This window comes from Schistocerca nitens, chromosome 3 (assembly GCF_023898315.1).
Source record: "Schistocerca nitens isolate TAMUIC-IGC-003100 chromosome 3, iqSchNite1.1, whole genome shotgun sequence".
Lineage (NCBI taxonomy): Eukaryota > Metazoa > Arthropoda > Insecta > Orthoptera > Acrididae > Schistocerca > Schistocerca nitens.
In genome coordinates, this window is record NC_064616.1 from 652,829,421 (window position 1) to 652,846,511 (window position 17,091).

The following is a 17,091-nucleotide window of genomic DNA, read 5'->3' on the forward strand; positions in this document are numbered from 1 at the left end:
TATTGTTATGTAGTTTGAAATCAGTTTACAAGTAATAACAGCATAAAAAAATTATTCACAATATAACTGAATGTTATGTGGATTTTTCACAGATTCTCTCTATTGATGAGGATAAAGTCTTTGACTTGAAATATGTGAGGCACAGCCCCAAGTTATACACACATTCTGATATGGAAGCCATCAGAGATGATGTCAAGTCTGATGGGAGTTTCCGGCTTCATGTTGGGACTGTTCATATTGTACTCCTTTATAAACTGTTAATTGACTTGCAGGTAATATTTGTTAACAATGTTGAGTGATAAAATAAATGCTGATAATTTTGAAATATTCTATTAGTACAATTTATTTAATAACAACAATTGTCACTGCTATTTTTCTAGGTCATATTGCCTGAATGTTATGTTGCAAGAACATAACTTTTGAGGCACAGAATATTTAATGCAATTTTTCATTATCTATAACTTTTTATACAATCTACAGGCTCAAGCAGAATTAACACTGACTGTAGAGCACCATTGTCCTGTCTTTACTATGCATTTAAGACTTCTTATTACTTGTCAGTGCATTCATTAAATAAATTCAGCTGTTCATTAAATAAATTCAGCTGTGTTCACTTATAAGCATGCCACACAAGAATTCTAGGAACATTTATCAGTAACTAAGCATAGTATTTGCAATACTAAATACTGTGATGTGTAGAGTGGAACAAGACTGTATCATCTGCTATAGAGTCTATTAGACCTTCATTGCTTTGGCATCAAGTCTATGTTACTTATGTAGGCTTTGTTAATATTTACCGCTTTGCACATTTTTCTTCATTACAAATTTTAGTGTTGATAATTGTTGCCTACAATCTTTGATGGGGACTAGTTTCAAATGCTTGCATTCTTTCTCAAATGATAGCCTAAATTTCAAAAGTTTGGCTAAGCAGAATTAAAGTGATACATTTAAACGTCTTTTTCATATATCAGGTCAAAGAAACAAATGTGGTTTGAGCATTTGAGTTGCTAGTCCTTTACACCAACATAATGTTGGAATTTCACCTTTTTCCTGACTGCTTCTTCATTTACCTACAAACAGTATGATTACAAACAAAATCACTGATGAAGTAAAAATATGCAGTAACTCTGTTACATATGGATTAGTTCAAGTATAAGAAATACTTAGCCCTTGCTTGGTATCTGTGGTCTTCTTAAACCCCAAGGCACTTTCACCTATAAAGAAACAGTTTTAATTTGAACATAGAGTTCTCATCATCCAGATATGCTTTTCATGGACCTATTATTCGAACTGTGCAAATGTTACATTTCAACTTTACTAAGGAAGTAAAAACTTGCCAACAATGCTGTTATAACGTCAAGTTGAACAAATATATTTCAAGGATGACACAATACATGAAAGTCACAGATCAAGTAAACAGAGTAAGACGTGTGTACACTTTAACAGTCAAATCATAACTGAGTTCGAGTCTAGCAGCCACTGGCTGGCTGGCCGCTTAGGTGGCGTGGCTGCTGCATGGCTGGCAGATAGCGCCGCATGTAGATGATGCGCGTAACTGCGCGGCGGCACTTTGAAAGATCGGCGAGTCACAACAAATGCACCTTCTCAACTGACATTTATATGTCCTTTGCCTTAACAAATTTATAGAAAATACATATCCTTGCATGGCTGGAACAAATTCCCTTTTATGTAGGAGTAATCCATCGAACTACAGACCTATATCATTGACGACGGTTTGCTGTAGGGTTTTGGAGCATATACTGTATTCAAACATTATGAATCACCTCGAAGGGAACGATCTATTGATACGTAATCAGCATGGTTTCAGAAAACATCGTTATTGTGCATCGCAGCTAGCTCTTTATACGTACAAAGTAATGGCCGCTATCGACAGGGGATCTCAAGTTGATTCCGTATTTCTAGATTTCCGGAAAGCTTTTGACACATTTCCTCACAAGCTACTTCTAATCAAGCTGCGGGCCTAGGGGGTATCGTTTCAGTTGTGCGACTGGATTCGTGATTTCTTGTCAGGAAGGTCGCAGTTCGTAGTAATAGACGGCAAATCATCGAGTAAAACTGAAGTGATATCAGGTGTTCCCCAGGGAAGCGTCCTGGGACCTCTGCTGTTCCTGATCTATATAAATGACCTGTGTGACAATCTGAGCAATTCTTTTAGGTTGTTCACAGATGATGCTCTAATTTACCATCTAGTAAGGTCATCCGAAGACCAGTATCAGTTGCAAAGTGATTTAGAAAAGATTGCTGTATGGTGTGGCAGGTGGCAGTTTATGCTAAATAACGAAAAGTGTGAGGTGATCCACATGAGTTCCAAAAGAAATCCGTTGGAATTCGATTACTCGATAAATAGTACAATTCTCGAGGCTGTCAATTCAACTAAGTACCTGGGTGTTAAAATTACGAACAACTTCAGTTGGAAAGACCACATAGAAAATATTGTGGGGAAGGTGAGCCAAAGGTTGTGTTTCATTGGCAGGACACTTAGAAGATGCAACAAGTCCACTAAAGAGACAGCTTACACTACACTCGTTCGTCCTCTGTTAGAATATTGCTGCATGGTGTGGGATCCTTACCAGGTGGGATTGACGGAGGACATCGAAAGGGTGCAAAAAAGGGCAGCTTGTTTTGTATTATCACGTAATAGGGAAGAGAGTGTAGCAGATATTATACGTGAATTGGGATGGAAGTCATTAAAGCAAAGATGTTTTTCGTCACGGCGAGATCTATTTACAAAATTTCAGTCACCAACTTTCTCTTCCGAATGCAAAAAAATTTTGTTGAGCCCAACCTACATAGGTAGGAATGATCATGAAAATAAAATAAGAGAAATCAGAGCTCGAACAGAAAGGTTTAGGTGTTCGTTTTTCCCACGCGCTGTTCTGGAGTGGAATGGTAGAGAGTTAGTATGATTGTGGTTCGATGAACCCTCTGCCAAGCACTTAAATGTGAACTGCAAAGTAATCATGTAAATGTAGATGTAGATGAATTGTGTTTTGTTGAACTAAGGTGTGGTTTTATACTTTATTCATACTGGATCATAATATGTGCTTAGGAAAGGGCTACACACTTGAGCATGATTTTGCAGATTTACGTAAGAGTGATAGTGATAATGAATCAATTTTTGGAAAAGGGAATGAGAGTGGTGTTGATGTAAATGTGGCAGGAAGATATACAGGTCAGAAATGAGGTGGATGTAAATGAATGCAGAGAAGATGATATTGGTATTCAGGGAATTAGTGCACCTACTCTTCTATTTAGAAGTATTCAGATAACCTATGGCATAGTATCACATGATGTGTGCAAGCAGATTTCCAGGAGTGTAATAGATGAAACAGCTCATATTCCACATCACCCTAGACCACAAATACAGACAATGGCAGATTGTCTCAGACTTTTTATCACCAATCCCATTCAGAGTGTAATAGTAATGCATCCCATAATCATACAGAAGACACTAAAATTCTACACTCATATCTTGTATGCTGGATGGAGCTTGACTATACAGAACTACAGGCATTCTTTGGTCTACTAATAATAGCTGGTTTACACAAGGGACCTGGGAAACCTTTGAGCTAATTTCAATCAAATCAATATGGCTTACTCTTTTTTTGAGCGACAATGAGCTTTTCAAGATCTGATGATATTCTAATGTTCCTCTGGTTCTATGACAAACTTATGAAAGAAGAAAGATAACATGTACTGGATTTAAAGCTAAACCTATACAGGCTGTGTTTGAATTGCTCATTGATGCAAACATTTTGTCTTATATCCCTGGGCTTTACATTGTAGTTGATAAGTGCCTTGTACTTTCAGAGGATGCTGACCACTGAAGGTGTACATTCCTTCAAAATCTACATGGTACAAGATAAATTGTGCACTGCTGTAGATTGTGAGACCATTTATCTCACAAATACACAGCTGTACACGGGGAAATCTCCTTAGTGAAGGGAAATAAATCAAGGGAAATGAGTGGTACACGATTTAGTTGATCACTTGTGGATGATGATGATGATGATGATGATGATGATGATGATGACAACACAAACACTCAGTCCCCGGGCAAATCAAATCCCCAACCTGATCGGGAATCGTACCTGGGATCCCATGATCCCGAGGCAGCAACGCTGGTCACTAGACCACGAGCTGCGGACCAAAAAATGAATATACTGTGATGTAGAAATAAGAAAAACAGGAGAAATCCATATTTACAGGAATAACAATTATAAACTTCATACTTAATATGGTTAATTAACATTTTGAAGAAGTGATGTGAAGTAGGTCTTAACAATATGCTGGAAGACCTTTTGAATAAGCAGCAATATGAATTATCTATTATTACAACCACTTTCAATTAACATTCCTCATCTTCATAGTATTATTCAACTAAGGTGAACTACATTTGAAAGCTAAGTAGCTCCTCAAGTGGCCTCACAAGAGCTGAGTGCACCCTGCTTGCCAACAGTGCTCAGCAGACATTGATCGTCACACATCCAACTCTAAGCCAAGAGGTATTATCCGTGAAGCACACAGAAGTTAATGTATTTACTTAAAAATGACTCATTAACTATGTACAGTGCAAATTTAGGATTCTATGTACATTTTATCTAAGATTGTTTGTGCTTTTCTTTGTTAAGTACTGAAATGCAAGGTAACATATGAGGTTCATTTTTAAAGTAAAAACCGATTTGTAATTGAGTAAGAGGAACTGTATTTATGAATGTAAATTGTATTACAGGCTACAGTATGCACACTTTTTCAATTTTCATCACAGTCACCGTGAGCATTTAAGCATTTGTTAAGTTGTGGCACCAGCTTTTTTATCCCAGCTTCAAAGAACTCTGCCACCTGGCCATTGAAACAGTTAGTACCATAATAGTTTCTTTTAACATGTCATCATTTTCCAAGAGTTTTCCACCAAGAAATTCTTTCAGTTTTGGCTGTGCTTAGTCAGTGCGGTATGGTGGATGATCCAGTAATTCCCAGTGAAACTTGTCCAGTTGTGTCTTTATTCCTGCTGCAACACGAGGCTGAGAGCATTGTTGTGAAGCAGAATGCTGCCACTAGAGAGCAGCCACAATTTTGAGTAGCGTGCCTATGCTTTAATAATGTTTCATGGTACCTCTCAGCATTTATTGTCATTCTTCTTGGCAAAAAGGTTAACAGAAGAATGTCTTTCTGGTTCCAAAAAACTGTGGCCATGATTTTCCATGTTGAAGGTTGTTGTCTGAATTTTCATGGTTTCATTGGGGAGTTTGAGTGATGCCACTCACTGGATTGAAGTTTATTCTCTGGAGTGTAGTGCACAATCCATGTTTCATCACCAGTCACAATGTGATTCAAGAACTCTTCACCACCCTTGTGATAGTGCTCCAAAATGGACAAAAAATATGCCATTTGTTTTGTTTTGTGTTCTTCCGTCAGCATTTTCAGCACCCATCTCACAAACATGTTTTGTGTTTGTGAGAAACCACTGATCTTTAAACTTGTGTTTTGTCAAATTGCCTCATCAACTTTTTGTGTCAAGTCTACATTCATGACAGTGGGCCACCTGGATTGTTCATCATAAACATTTTTCCTTCTTTTATTAAACAGCCTAGTCCATTTATGCACATTTCCATCATTTATTACACCTACACCATGAACTCCAACAACCACTTCTGAATTTCAGCAGAAGTAACTTGTTTTGCATTTAAGAACTGCATAACTGAGTGCACTTCACAGTTGGCAGAATTGCTGATCGATATGTTGACAAACAAAGCAGTATAACCATACAACCAAGAGCAGCAGAGACATGAAATGTAATGGGAATGTAATGAGAGACTGATGAGAGTGGCCAACCATGAATGGACATCATGTGACAGGATTCACGGACACTATGTGTTATTGGTTCTTGCTTTAAAAATTCCCCTCAAAAAATAATATGTATTTTAGTGTATTATATATGCTCAAGAGGAATACCTGCAATTTGGATGCAGCACAAACAGCTACTATAAATAATTCATTCACTTACAATGCTCTATATTTTCCAATGTATTATGTGTACAAATATGACAGATGTATGAATAGAACCATAAACTTACCAAGGTTATTTTTTACACTCCACAAACATTCTTCGAGTGCCCTTCTGGTCACACAACCAATATCCAGGTGGTAGTCTAGTTTGTTCATATCTTATGTAGCAATATCCTATCAGTAACCATCATAGAAGTATTGATACATTCTCTGAGCTGTTCCAGTGTTGGCACTGGAAATATGTAAACACAGTCCTTAATGTACCCACAAAGGAAAAAGTAACAATGCATTAGGTCAATCAACATGGGGGCCAAGGGAAAAGAGCCACATCATCTTTACCCCTAGGCCCAATTTAGATAATGACAAACACTAATGCTCCAATGAAGAAGTGCCCCTTTTTGTTGTAACATGAAATTCTTGGAGTTATGTCAGTTGTGGAAACAACCACTACTGCAACATATCAAGTTAAGAAGTACCCATCACAGTATTCTCACAGAAGGAAAAAAAGCTCATACAGCTTTATCAGTGATATTACAGAAAACATTAACCTTCAGCAAATCTCATTGATGTACCACAATTTCATGAGGATTTTCAGTGCCCGACACTCTCACATTGTGAGATACAGATACATGGAAGGTTTCTTCATCACTGAAAACACAAAAATTCTTTTTTGATTTGTTGCCATTTTGTCAAGGCACTGCACTCGTAATTCCAACTGTTGAGCACAATGCTAACATGGTGAGTGTATGGTTCTTTTCTTGAATCAGTAATGTTTGTACATGTAATATTTTGGAAAATACACAACTTTGAAAATGAATGAAGCATTCATAGTTGCTCTGTACATTATGGAACCGAACAGTTACATGATACACTGTCCTTCTTTTCCTTTTTTTATTGGCTTTTGAGTATTTCCTAAACAGTTATCCATGTAAGCAACTCATAATTACACACACCTGGTAGATCTTGATAAAACACAAATGATGTTAACATAAAACAACATGAAATAACATGCTGAGTTATTTAGTTTATATGAATTTGTTTATATCTCTCTTTTAACTTCCTTTAGAAAGGAGTAAAGTTCTTCATACACTGCAAGGTCTTTGGTTGCCAACAATGTTGGCAGATGTTGGTAACTGGTATTTCATACTCACAACATCCCTTAGCAGCTTTCTTGTGAGGTTCCACCAGTTAAAGCATCCTAAAATTATGTGATTTGTGGCTTCCACTTTATCACAGTCACAAAGTGAAGACTTTACTAAGCTTATGCAAGATGGGTGTTGTGCAAACCAACCATTTTTTAATCTCAACCACACTGTGGTTAACTGCAAATTTGTGTGAACATGGTACCAAAGCCTGTGTGGTAGCACCAATTTTAATTTTGCCTTATTTTTTCCTTTGGTTGTCTGGGTATCTTGCCAGTCTTTGTCCTACTAATTCTGAATCCTCTTCCAGTAAATCAGTAATAGATCCTCCACTGGAAGATGTGTCTAGTTTTTATACCTGTGGTCACCAATCTACATCTAGATCTACACTGTGAATAGCATGGCAGATGGTTTGTTCCACTTTAGCAGTTATTAGGGCTTCTTCTTGTTCCATTCACGTGTGGAGTGTGGGAAAAATGTCCCTGTGCATGCTGTAATTAACCTAATCTTATCCTGACAATCCCTATCGGAGTGATATGTAAGGGGTTGTAGTTCATTTATTCTTAATAATTACAGCCTATTATCTGAAAAGCTAAAATAGGCCATACAAATAACATTTCCTTGGATTATAATTAATTATTTATTTCTGATACTTAGTTGTAGTATATCTGTAGAGGTCATCACTTAAAGCTTCTTGAAACTTTGTTAGTAGACTATCTATCTTTAAGAGCCTGGCAGTTCAGTTCTTTCAATATCTCAGTGCCACTCTCCCATGGGTCAGACAAACCTGCAGCCTTTCATTATGCCCTTCTCTGTATATGTTCAGTATTCACTGACAGTCCTATTTGGTAAGGTTTCCACACACTTGAGCAATATTCTAGGATGTTGTCATGTACTTTCCAATATTAGTTATTACATTCTTTAATCAGATACATGATGGCCCTGCAGCCATTCCTTTCCAGTTGCATTACATGTGCTATTATCTTGTGGACCATCAGGTGGTTTTTATGCCCTGATGAAAATATTTAAGTAGAGTGAGCATGGATTAGGAGTCTGAGAAGATGAGAATGTTGTCCTCCAGAATCATATGAGACTAATCAAGGGCTTCCAAGATCTCCATAAGTCCTGTTGTCATCATTATTGTCATTTCCTTTGCCTGCTTGTGCTTAAATCCTACCTGCAGATAAGTATCTTAAAAGGTACATTCTGTCCCCTCCTGGTTCTTTGAGGCATCCATGTAGAGTATCCTCACCTGTGGGTATTTGGTTCAGAGCTCGCTCAAGGCATACTTTGAATAAAGAGACTGATAAAGTTGAAGAACCTGGCAGATCAAATCTCACATCAGGTTCAAAAACAGTGCAGAAGAAATTGTGTTCAGACATGAACAGTTGTCATGCAGACATGCTTAATTGCACATCTGGTGCTACCTCAGTACATTCGATTGCTAGTGGTGGTGATTCTTACACAAACAATATTTATACATGTAGCATATTACTGGAAGTTTCTGGATACAAGATAACAAGGTTGCCTTTGAAAATTCTGCCCTCTTCATTGGGAACATTATGCTTAAATATCTGCACCGCAAGTGTAGATTGTGTTCGTTACCTCCCATAAATAATGTATTTGTAGGGGTTGACTTCATGACACCAAGACATATTCAGATCACTTTGTATTTTATTGCATTAAGTTTTCATATTAAATGACCATCTCTGATGTGTAGAATATATTTCCATAGTCCAGGTGTGACTGTACTAGGCCTTGATATATGTTCATGCAGATGTTGTAGTCTGCATCTGACATTACATCTGCCACTGCTTTTAACATGTTGAGGTTCTTCTCACATTTTGCTACTGCTTGATTTATATGTCCTGTCCATTGTAGTTTACATCCAATGTGTAGGCCAAGGTATTTCACCACTGGCTTCACGTGGAGAATGTATGTTCCTAGCATCATAGAGAGGATCTCTTTCATCCAGTGTGTGGTGTAGATGCTCATGGTAGTCTTATTCTGTGAAATGGTTAGGCCATTTTCCTCCTGCCAGTATTTGAGAATAACCATTGCTGCATCCACTTTATCCTGTCCATTTCCGAGGTTGTTTCTTGCTGTATGTATGCACAGATCATCAGTATATTGTAGTATATTGATGTTGCTTTTGAAAATTGTGTGCATATTTGCAGTGTAATATGGATATGTAAAACAGTATTGATAAAAGAACTGATCCTTGTTGGTCCTCTGTTGTCCCACACTACTCTTATCAACTTTCATACAGAAATCTCTGCCTTCAAGTAGACAAATGACACTGAAAATGAAGTAAATAGCGATAACAGGTCACTCCATCTTATTAGCTAATAACCAAAGGTCATCTGCTTCATATCCATTCTCAGTATCCATATAAACCTCTGTTGGGAACTTACTGTTGCTGAGGCCAAGCTGGATATCTATAATAAGTTGTACTAGTGCTTCGTAGGTTTTACTGCCTTTTTGGAAGTCCATCTGTTGTCTGTAACAGACTGTTATGTTGATACCACCATTCCCTCCTATGGTTTATTGTAATTTCTATCACTTTCAATGAACATGATTATAGTGTGATAGATGTGTATGACAGCAATTGATCTGGAAGTTTTCGAGGCTTAAAAATCAGAGCAATTCACGCTGTCTTCAGTTCAGGGGTGCAGTTTCTACTGGATCGAGAATTGCTAAAAGTATTGCACAGTTTAGTTTTTCTTTGTTCCATCTAATATTACAGCCAGGGGTAAATGCTTGATTTAGTTCACTTACTGGCATGGGTTCATCCAAGAAATAGGGTATTCCTGCAGCATTGAAATTAACAGTGAGATCCACAAAGTCAGCTGTAAGACATTGCAGAAACACTTTCATCCTGCTAATTGAGAAAGTCAGTCATGGTGCTGGACATTTGTACCTTAACACTTCTGATAGGTAATATCTGTTAGGTTTAATTTTTTCCCAGACAGACAAACTGGATGATATTGCATTATAATTTTGGGATGTTCTTTCACCACATTTTTACATTATTTTCTCTTGGAACAAATGGTTTACTATGTTGAATGTATGCATTTGCTGATTTTTCAATATTTTTTTCTGAAATTGATGTAATCCACTACTGGGCTTCCTCAAATTTCAAATTTGTTCATTAAGGATTCTATTACAGTTTTACACTGCTCCAGTCTTCCTTGCATTTGTTTCAGTAGTAGCTGTTATAATGTTCGTGATCTATCAGGACTTTCTAGTTTATATCTTGGATGACTGTGCAAATAGTCTGACCCTACTGAATCCTCCACCAATTCCCATGCAGAAGTTATAGCCAAGGATTAAGATGCAAAACACGGGTCAGCTCCTCTGCTCCATTGCTTTGGATGGTTTTCAGCCACTGAGTGTCACTAAGTCATTTTTGGAATTGATCTCTGCAGTTAACTGCCAAATATATCCTCTCAATTAGGGTCCCATGCAGGATGGTGTGAATTGAAATACCACATTATTAATTTTGTGATAGTACTGGAATGATGAGAGTATGCAGATAGTCCTTGCATATATCATTATTCGACACTCTGTATACTGAAATTATGCCAGAGTTTCCAGTAACTGTGAAAAAGGAGACACCTGAAAATTGAAATTCTGTACGAGTAACCTCTGATGTTAAATTTTTGTATGGGATCCCATGTTTAATTAAAAGCACTGCTCTTCCATAACCACCCTTTAATATCACCATGCACTATGTTAAAACCAGATATAGACATATCAGTCAGTGCAACTAACCAAATATCACTCATTGTGCAAATTGCTATATGCTGCTTGTTTATAAAAAAGTAAGCTATTTTTATTACTCCTTGCAGAGAGTGCATTCCGCAGCAGTATACTGTATGACAAAACTGCCATTTACTAATTATTTGTCAGTAGCTATCAAGACTTTAAGATTGGAGCTGGTATGTTATGGATAAAAGCTTTCAAGTTATTATTTTGCATCCGTCATTATATGTGCTTTGCTTGTCATACCTCCCAGAACGGTCTTCATAACATGCAATATACAATTCACCATATACTTACCAGTGTTACATAGTTGTGCAATGTAATGGTACTGACGCAGACATGGATTATGATGTGCCAGTCACCCCAGTTTGTTAATGAGTTGAACTCCAATGCATAAAACAGCTTCAAATGTGTGATTACTTTATGAATCAGATAATTAAATGTTTGATATTAAGCATGTAAGAGAGAAAAAGTTTAGAAGAGGTTTGAAATTATGCTTAAAGTTTGCTGGAAGTCACTCAAAATCGGGCAGAATGATACAAACACTGAGGTTCTGCACGTAAGGAAGAAACTCATGCGGAAGTTGCAAGAACTGAAAATAAATACAAGCGGAAAAATGTAACTTACAGTAAAAAACATTCAAAACATCTCAGTAATGAAAAACAGAGTGAAAAAAAATCCTTGTTATAGGCGATTCTCTGCTGAAAAATGTCGTAGTGCCAACATTCATAGAGGAATCAAAACCCACCAATTGAAGAAACACTTTAGCAACACTTGCAGGATGGTTCGGCAGAGGCATCTCGGAAGAATTACAAAGGAGTTTTCATCCGCATAGGTACAAATTCTCTTAGAAGCAGCACTGAAGAGGAAATTGTAAATGAATCGAGAAGTTTAATTTGATCTGCCAGTAATCTCTACAAAACATCTAGAATCATGGTGTGTGGTTTTGTCTACAAAAGATATATTGCGAGAATAAACCATGATTTAAACATGTAATGATCCAGGTGCTATGTTCATAAATTTTTAAGCAGTAAATGTTTGTGTAAAGACAGTCTGCATTTAAATAGGTTAGAATCCAAAATCTTTAGTAAAATGTTCACTGTTACATGTAAAATTCTGCAAAATAGGGGAAACTTATAAGAAATGATGGGGATGAGAAATAGTGTTTGGTAATGAAACCAGCAAGTCCAAAATGGTACCCAAGAGACTATAAATAGAAAAGAATATTCCTACATAATGCACGTGAAAATAAATGGTCCAAGAGCTGACTTTTCAAACAAAAGTCATAAAATGGATGAATTACAAATTATTCTATCTGAATGTAGAAATATCAAAATTCTTTGCCTCAATGAACATGAGCTTACATCTGACAACATTAAAATTCGTAATAAAACTGAAAATTTCAAATTAGCCAATAACTTTTGTAAACAAGAGAAATCACGTGGAGACTCTTGCATACTTACTTATTCTGATATAAAATATGAAATAAGAAATGATTTTAATCATTTGAATGAAGAGTGTATGTTTGAAAGCTGGTGTATAAAGTTAAGGGACCTAAATACCATAGTAGTTTCTATTTATAGAGTGCCAGAGAAAGCTACAATTGAGGCTTTTCTGATGAAATTTCATTGCCTGCTTGAAAAACTTGGAAAAGAAAAAAGTGAAAAGATAGTAACAGCTGCTGACTTCAATATTAATATTGTAGTTGAAAGCAATGATGTGTCCAAATTCTCTGACTTAATAAAAAACTTTCATTTCAAAATAAACTTCATGTAACCCACTAGAGTAAACTCACATTCAGCTACCTGTATTGATAATGTTCTAATACATTATGTGTTTGAAGATGTTTATAAATTTTGCATGGATTTTCAAATCTCTGAACACTCTGCATTATTCATTGAACTACCAAAAATTAAGAAAGAAATTTGATGTAACAAAAGCCATATGAAAAGGAACTTCAATGAAAAAAGGTTAAATTACATTTAGAAATAAGTTAAGATGGCATAACAACAGCTGTCTTTCAAGTAATAGTAACTTCAAAAAAATTTTAATTAGCTTTCTTGAAATATTTAATGAAACAAGAACCACACGCAACAAACTGACTAATAAACTTAAATGGATAACCCAGGGTATAAAAATTTCTAGTGCCAGGAAGAGGAAACTTCAAAATGAACTGAAATATAACAAAAACAGACATTTTACTGAGTATGTTCATAATTATAAAGCTATATTTAAGAAAAAGTTTCGAAGGCAGCCAAAAAAATGGCAAACAAGAAGTTCATAGTACAACATAAAACAAAAGCAGTGTGTTCTGTTGTCAGTTCAGAGTAAGGTGTTAGAGTTATTGGTAATGAAATATCTAGGATTAAAGTAGATGATAGCTTTATTGTAAACCCAGTTCAAATATCAGAGTGTTCAAATGAATTCTTCATAAGTGTGGCAAAATCAGATGTTAATGTAGCAGAGTATCAGAGTGAAGTAAATCACTTTGGACTCCACCAAGAAGCTGATTATTTTATGGATTTTAAAAAAGTCACAATAAAGGATGTGGAAAATATTATATTATCGTTGCAAATAAAAACTGTGCTGGGTGTGATGGGATACCCACTAAAGTGATTAAAACAGTGTGTGGCATACTAGCACTTCCCCTAACTAAAATATTCAACCAGTCTTTTGAACAGGGATGCTTTCCCACTGTTTAGAAGTATGCCAAAGTCAGGCCTCTGTTCAAGAAACAGTCAAGGGTAGACATAGGAAACTATTGGTCTTGTTCTACTCATCCAGTCCTGTCAAAAGTGTAAGATAAAGTAGCTGCAAACCAGATCAAAAACTTTATTGTAAAAAATGATATTATTATAAGTAACCAATTTGGATTTGAACCAGAAAAAAAACACACTGGATGCAGTGAATAACTTTATTGAAAAGATAGTATAATAACTGGATTAGAGGAGTAAACCCCCAGGTATCTACTGTGATCTCACAAAAGTGTTTGACTGCATGAACCATGGCTTGCTTATATACAAATTAGACAAATATGGCCCGAAGGGTAGTTCTCTAAATTGACTAACATCATACTTACACAACAGAAAACAAAGGATAACTATTGCCTCAGAGTCAGTGAATTATCATTCTAAATGGAGTGCCATATCACAAGGTGTGCCTCAGGGCTCCATTTTGGGGCCAATCCTGTTCCTACTCTATGTAAATGACTTACCCATAAATATAAATTCCCCATCTGTTCTGTTTGCATATGATACTTCTGTTTTAATTGAAGATGACTATGCAAAAATAAATAAATAAATAAATAAATAAATCCCAAGTTCCATCATAAACACACTGATTACCTTAGAAAACTGGTTCCAGTTAAATGGGTTGAAACTGAACATTACAAAAACCCATATGATACATTTCAAAACCAAACATTCAAAATGTGTGGAACTTAAAATACAACATAACAATCAACTTATGAAAGAAGTTGATATGGTCAAATTCCTGGGACTAAATGTGAACCAGAACTTAAGCTGGAATACACATATTGACTTCTTATCAAATAAACTAAGCAGTTTTTAATTCGTATGCAAATACTACCAAATTCCACTGACCTGAGTACGTGAAAAATTGCTTATCATAATTATTTTGTATCTGTCATTAGATATGAGATAATTTTCTGGGTAAGCTCAAGTATTGTGTCTCAAATACTGAAACTGCAAAAGAAAATTGTCTGTTTCATGTGTACTGCTCAGCAAACAGAGTATTGTGACCCATTATTTCCGAAATTGCAAATCCTGTCTGTTCCCTCCATATACATTTATGAAAGTGTAGAAGAATTCAAATGGGATGAAATGATCATTTGAGCAAGGATTTATTTTATTTACATTTGAAGGTTGCGGCAAGATGCTCCTCCCTTAGTTGGGATTGGATTGATAGTGTAACTTGGGCCAAGGCGGACTGATTCCACAGGGATAGTACAAATAGACAAAGTACTAAGTTTAATTGTCTCGTAACATGTAAACCACATGAAGCCCCTTCTGGATGATCCATTGTGAATCTCACAGAGAAATCGTTTGACGATGCGACGATGTCAACCCTTGCAAAAGGTTTAAACTTTGCTCCTACACCTTCTTCACCTCCTTTAATGGATTTCATCAGTTTTATTGAGGAGGCTATCAGACCTCTTTTGGCAGATTCTGCAAACGAAATTCGATGGGAATCTTGTTGTACCTTGCTGAAATGTGCACCACAATGGAGCAACATTTCTCCAGCAGAAAGAGCTGCTTTTCACAACCTCCATGAAGATATTGGTGGGGTCATATTCCCTGCTGATAAGGGTAATGCTACAGTCCTTTTGACAAGGGAAGCCTACAACGAGAAGCTATATAGTCAACTATGTGATTCTATGTACAGCAAAATCGATAAGGACCCAATGAGTAGTATATCCAGAAAAACTGCTACTCTTTTGAACAATACCTAAACAATACCTAAACAAGTTATCAAGAGGCTGAGACCACACAATACTTGATAGTGAGTAATATTAATGTTTCTACTTATTCGACTGCAAAACATCTGGGCACGTTACTCAAGCCATATGTTGATAAGTGCTGCCAGCGTATACATAATTCTAAGGATTTTATCAATCATTTGGAGACTGTTAAGCTTGGATTTACTAGTTAGCTTTGATGTGGTCTCACTTTGGTAAAAACTGCCTTTATTTGACTCGCTACATCTTATTGGTAACTTGTTCACTGATGATTTGATGGCCTTGTTTGAACATACTCTTTCCTCTACTTATTTTTTATTTAATAACGAATTTTTTGAAGAAACTGATGGTGTCGCAGTGGGAAGTCCCTTGTCCCCTGTGGTGGCCAATCTTTTTATGGAAGACTTTGAGGAGAAAGCTCTTGAGTCTGCCGTCTTAAAGCCTACGGTTTTTTGGCATAATGTAGATGATACTTTCGTTGTATGGCCTCATGGCAGACAAGGACCGGAAAAATTCCTTTGTTATTTAAACTCTTTACATGAGAACATCAAGTTTACTATGGAGATTGAGAAAGATGGGACTTTACCCTTTTTAGACGTGTTAGTATGCCATAAGAATGATGGGTCTTTGGGACATTCGGTGTACAGATAACCTACACATACAGATCTACATATTCAGGCGTCCAGCTGCCATCATCCGACACAAATCACCTGTGTTCTCAGTACTTTAATTCATCGCGCGCATGTAATATTGGATGCTGATAGCCTTAATTAAGAATTAGTGCATCTGGAGAAGGTTTTTAAAGAGCATGGCTATACTTCGCATCAAATACGGAAGGCCATGCACAATTATAATAACAAGAAGCAATGCTCTGAAGAGACTGATGACCATAAATCAACTATGTTCCTTCCATAAGCTGGGAACGTATCTTCTAAAATAGGCCGATTGCTTAGGAAGAATAATATCGTGTGTCATGTTCCGTCCACCAGGACAGAGCAGGGCCTTAGTCAGTTCCATTAAAGATGATGTACAACCGAGGAAGGCAGGTGTTTATAAAATTCCCTGTGAGTGTGACAAGTCAGACAACACGAGCAGTCCAGGAACACTGTGTAGAACATGAAAGACAACTGTCTGCGGCAACCCTTAAAATCAGCAGTAGCAGAACGTTACATTTCCATGGGACATTCAATGGAATACAGTAACACCAAAATTTTAACACCAGTTTCCAGCTTCTGGGACTCTGTAATTAAAGAATCCGTGGAAATACATCTTGCTGACACTTCAATTAATCGTGATAACAGCTTTCAGCTGGATAAAAATTGAAATCTAATTATTAAAATTATGCAGTCACAGCAGAATCGACATGCTCAGTCAATACTCAGCAATAAGACTGTTCTTATTTCATCACTGTGGGCAGCATACACTACTTGGCTGCCTCGTGCATGTCACCTCCTAACACATGCTCCATAAACTGCCATCACGATTCGCACGCACGGAATTCGCTATGAATACTATGACTGCATCACACCTCTTCAGTACTTTGTCTACTCACCTGAGGATGGATGGACGTCTCTGGACCAAAATATCGTGACAGAATGTTGATGGGATCTGGCTGCAAACCCAAAAATTACTATAAGAAAAAATACTGGTAGTAGTTTGCCCAAAGACATTAGAGGT

At 36.6% G+C, this 17,091-nt stretch overlaps 1 protein-coding gene across 1 annotated transcript in view; it reads left to right on the forward strand.

Moving 5' to 3' along the window:
- Window positions 1–17,091, forward strand: part of LOC126248619 (intermembrane lipid transfer protein VPS13A-like) — a 764,418-nt gene that overhangs the window by 252,580 nt on the left and 494,747 nt on the right. Inside the window, exon 22 of the mRNA XM_049949782.1 lies at window positions 93–272. Within this exon, the coding sequence (XP_049805739.1) occupies window positions 93–272 (180 nt within the window). The remainder of the gene's footprint in view (window positions 1–92; window positions 273–17,091) is intronic.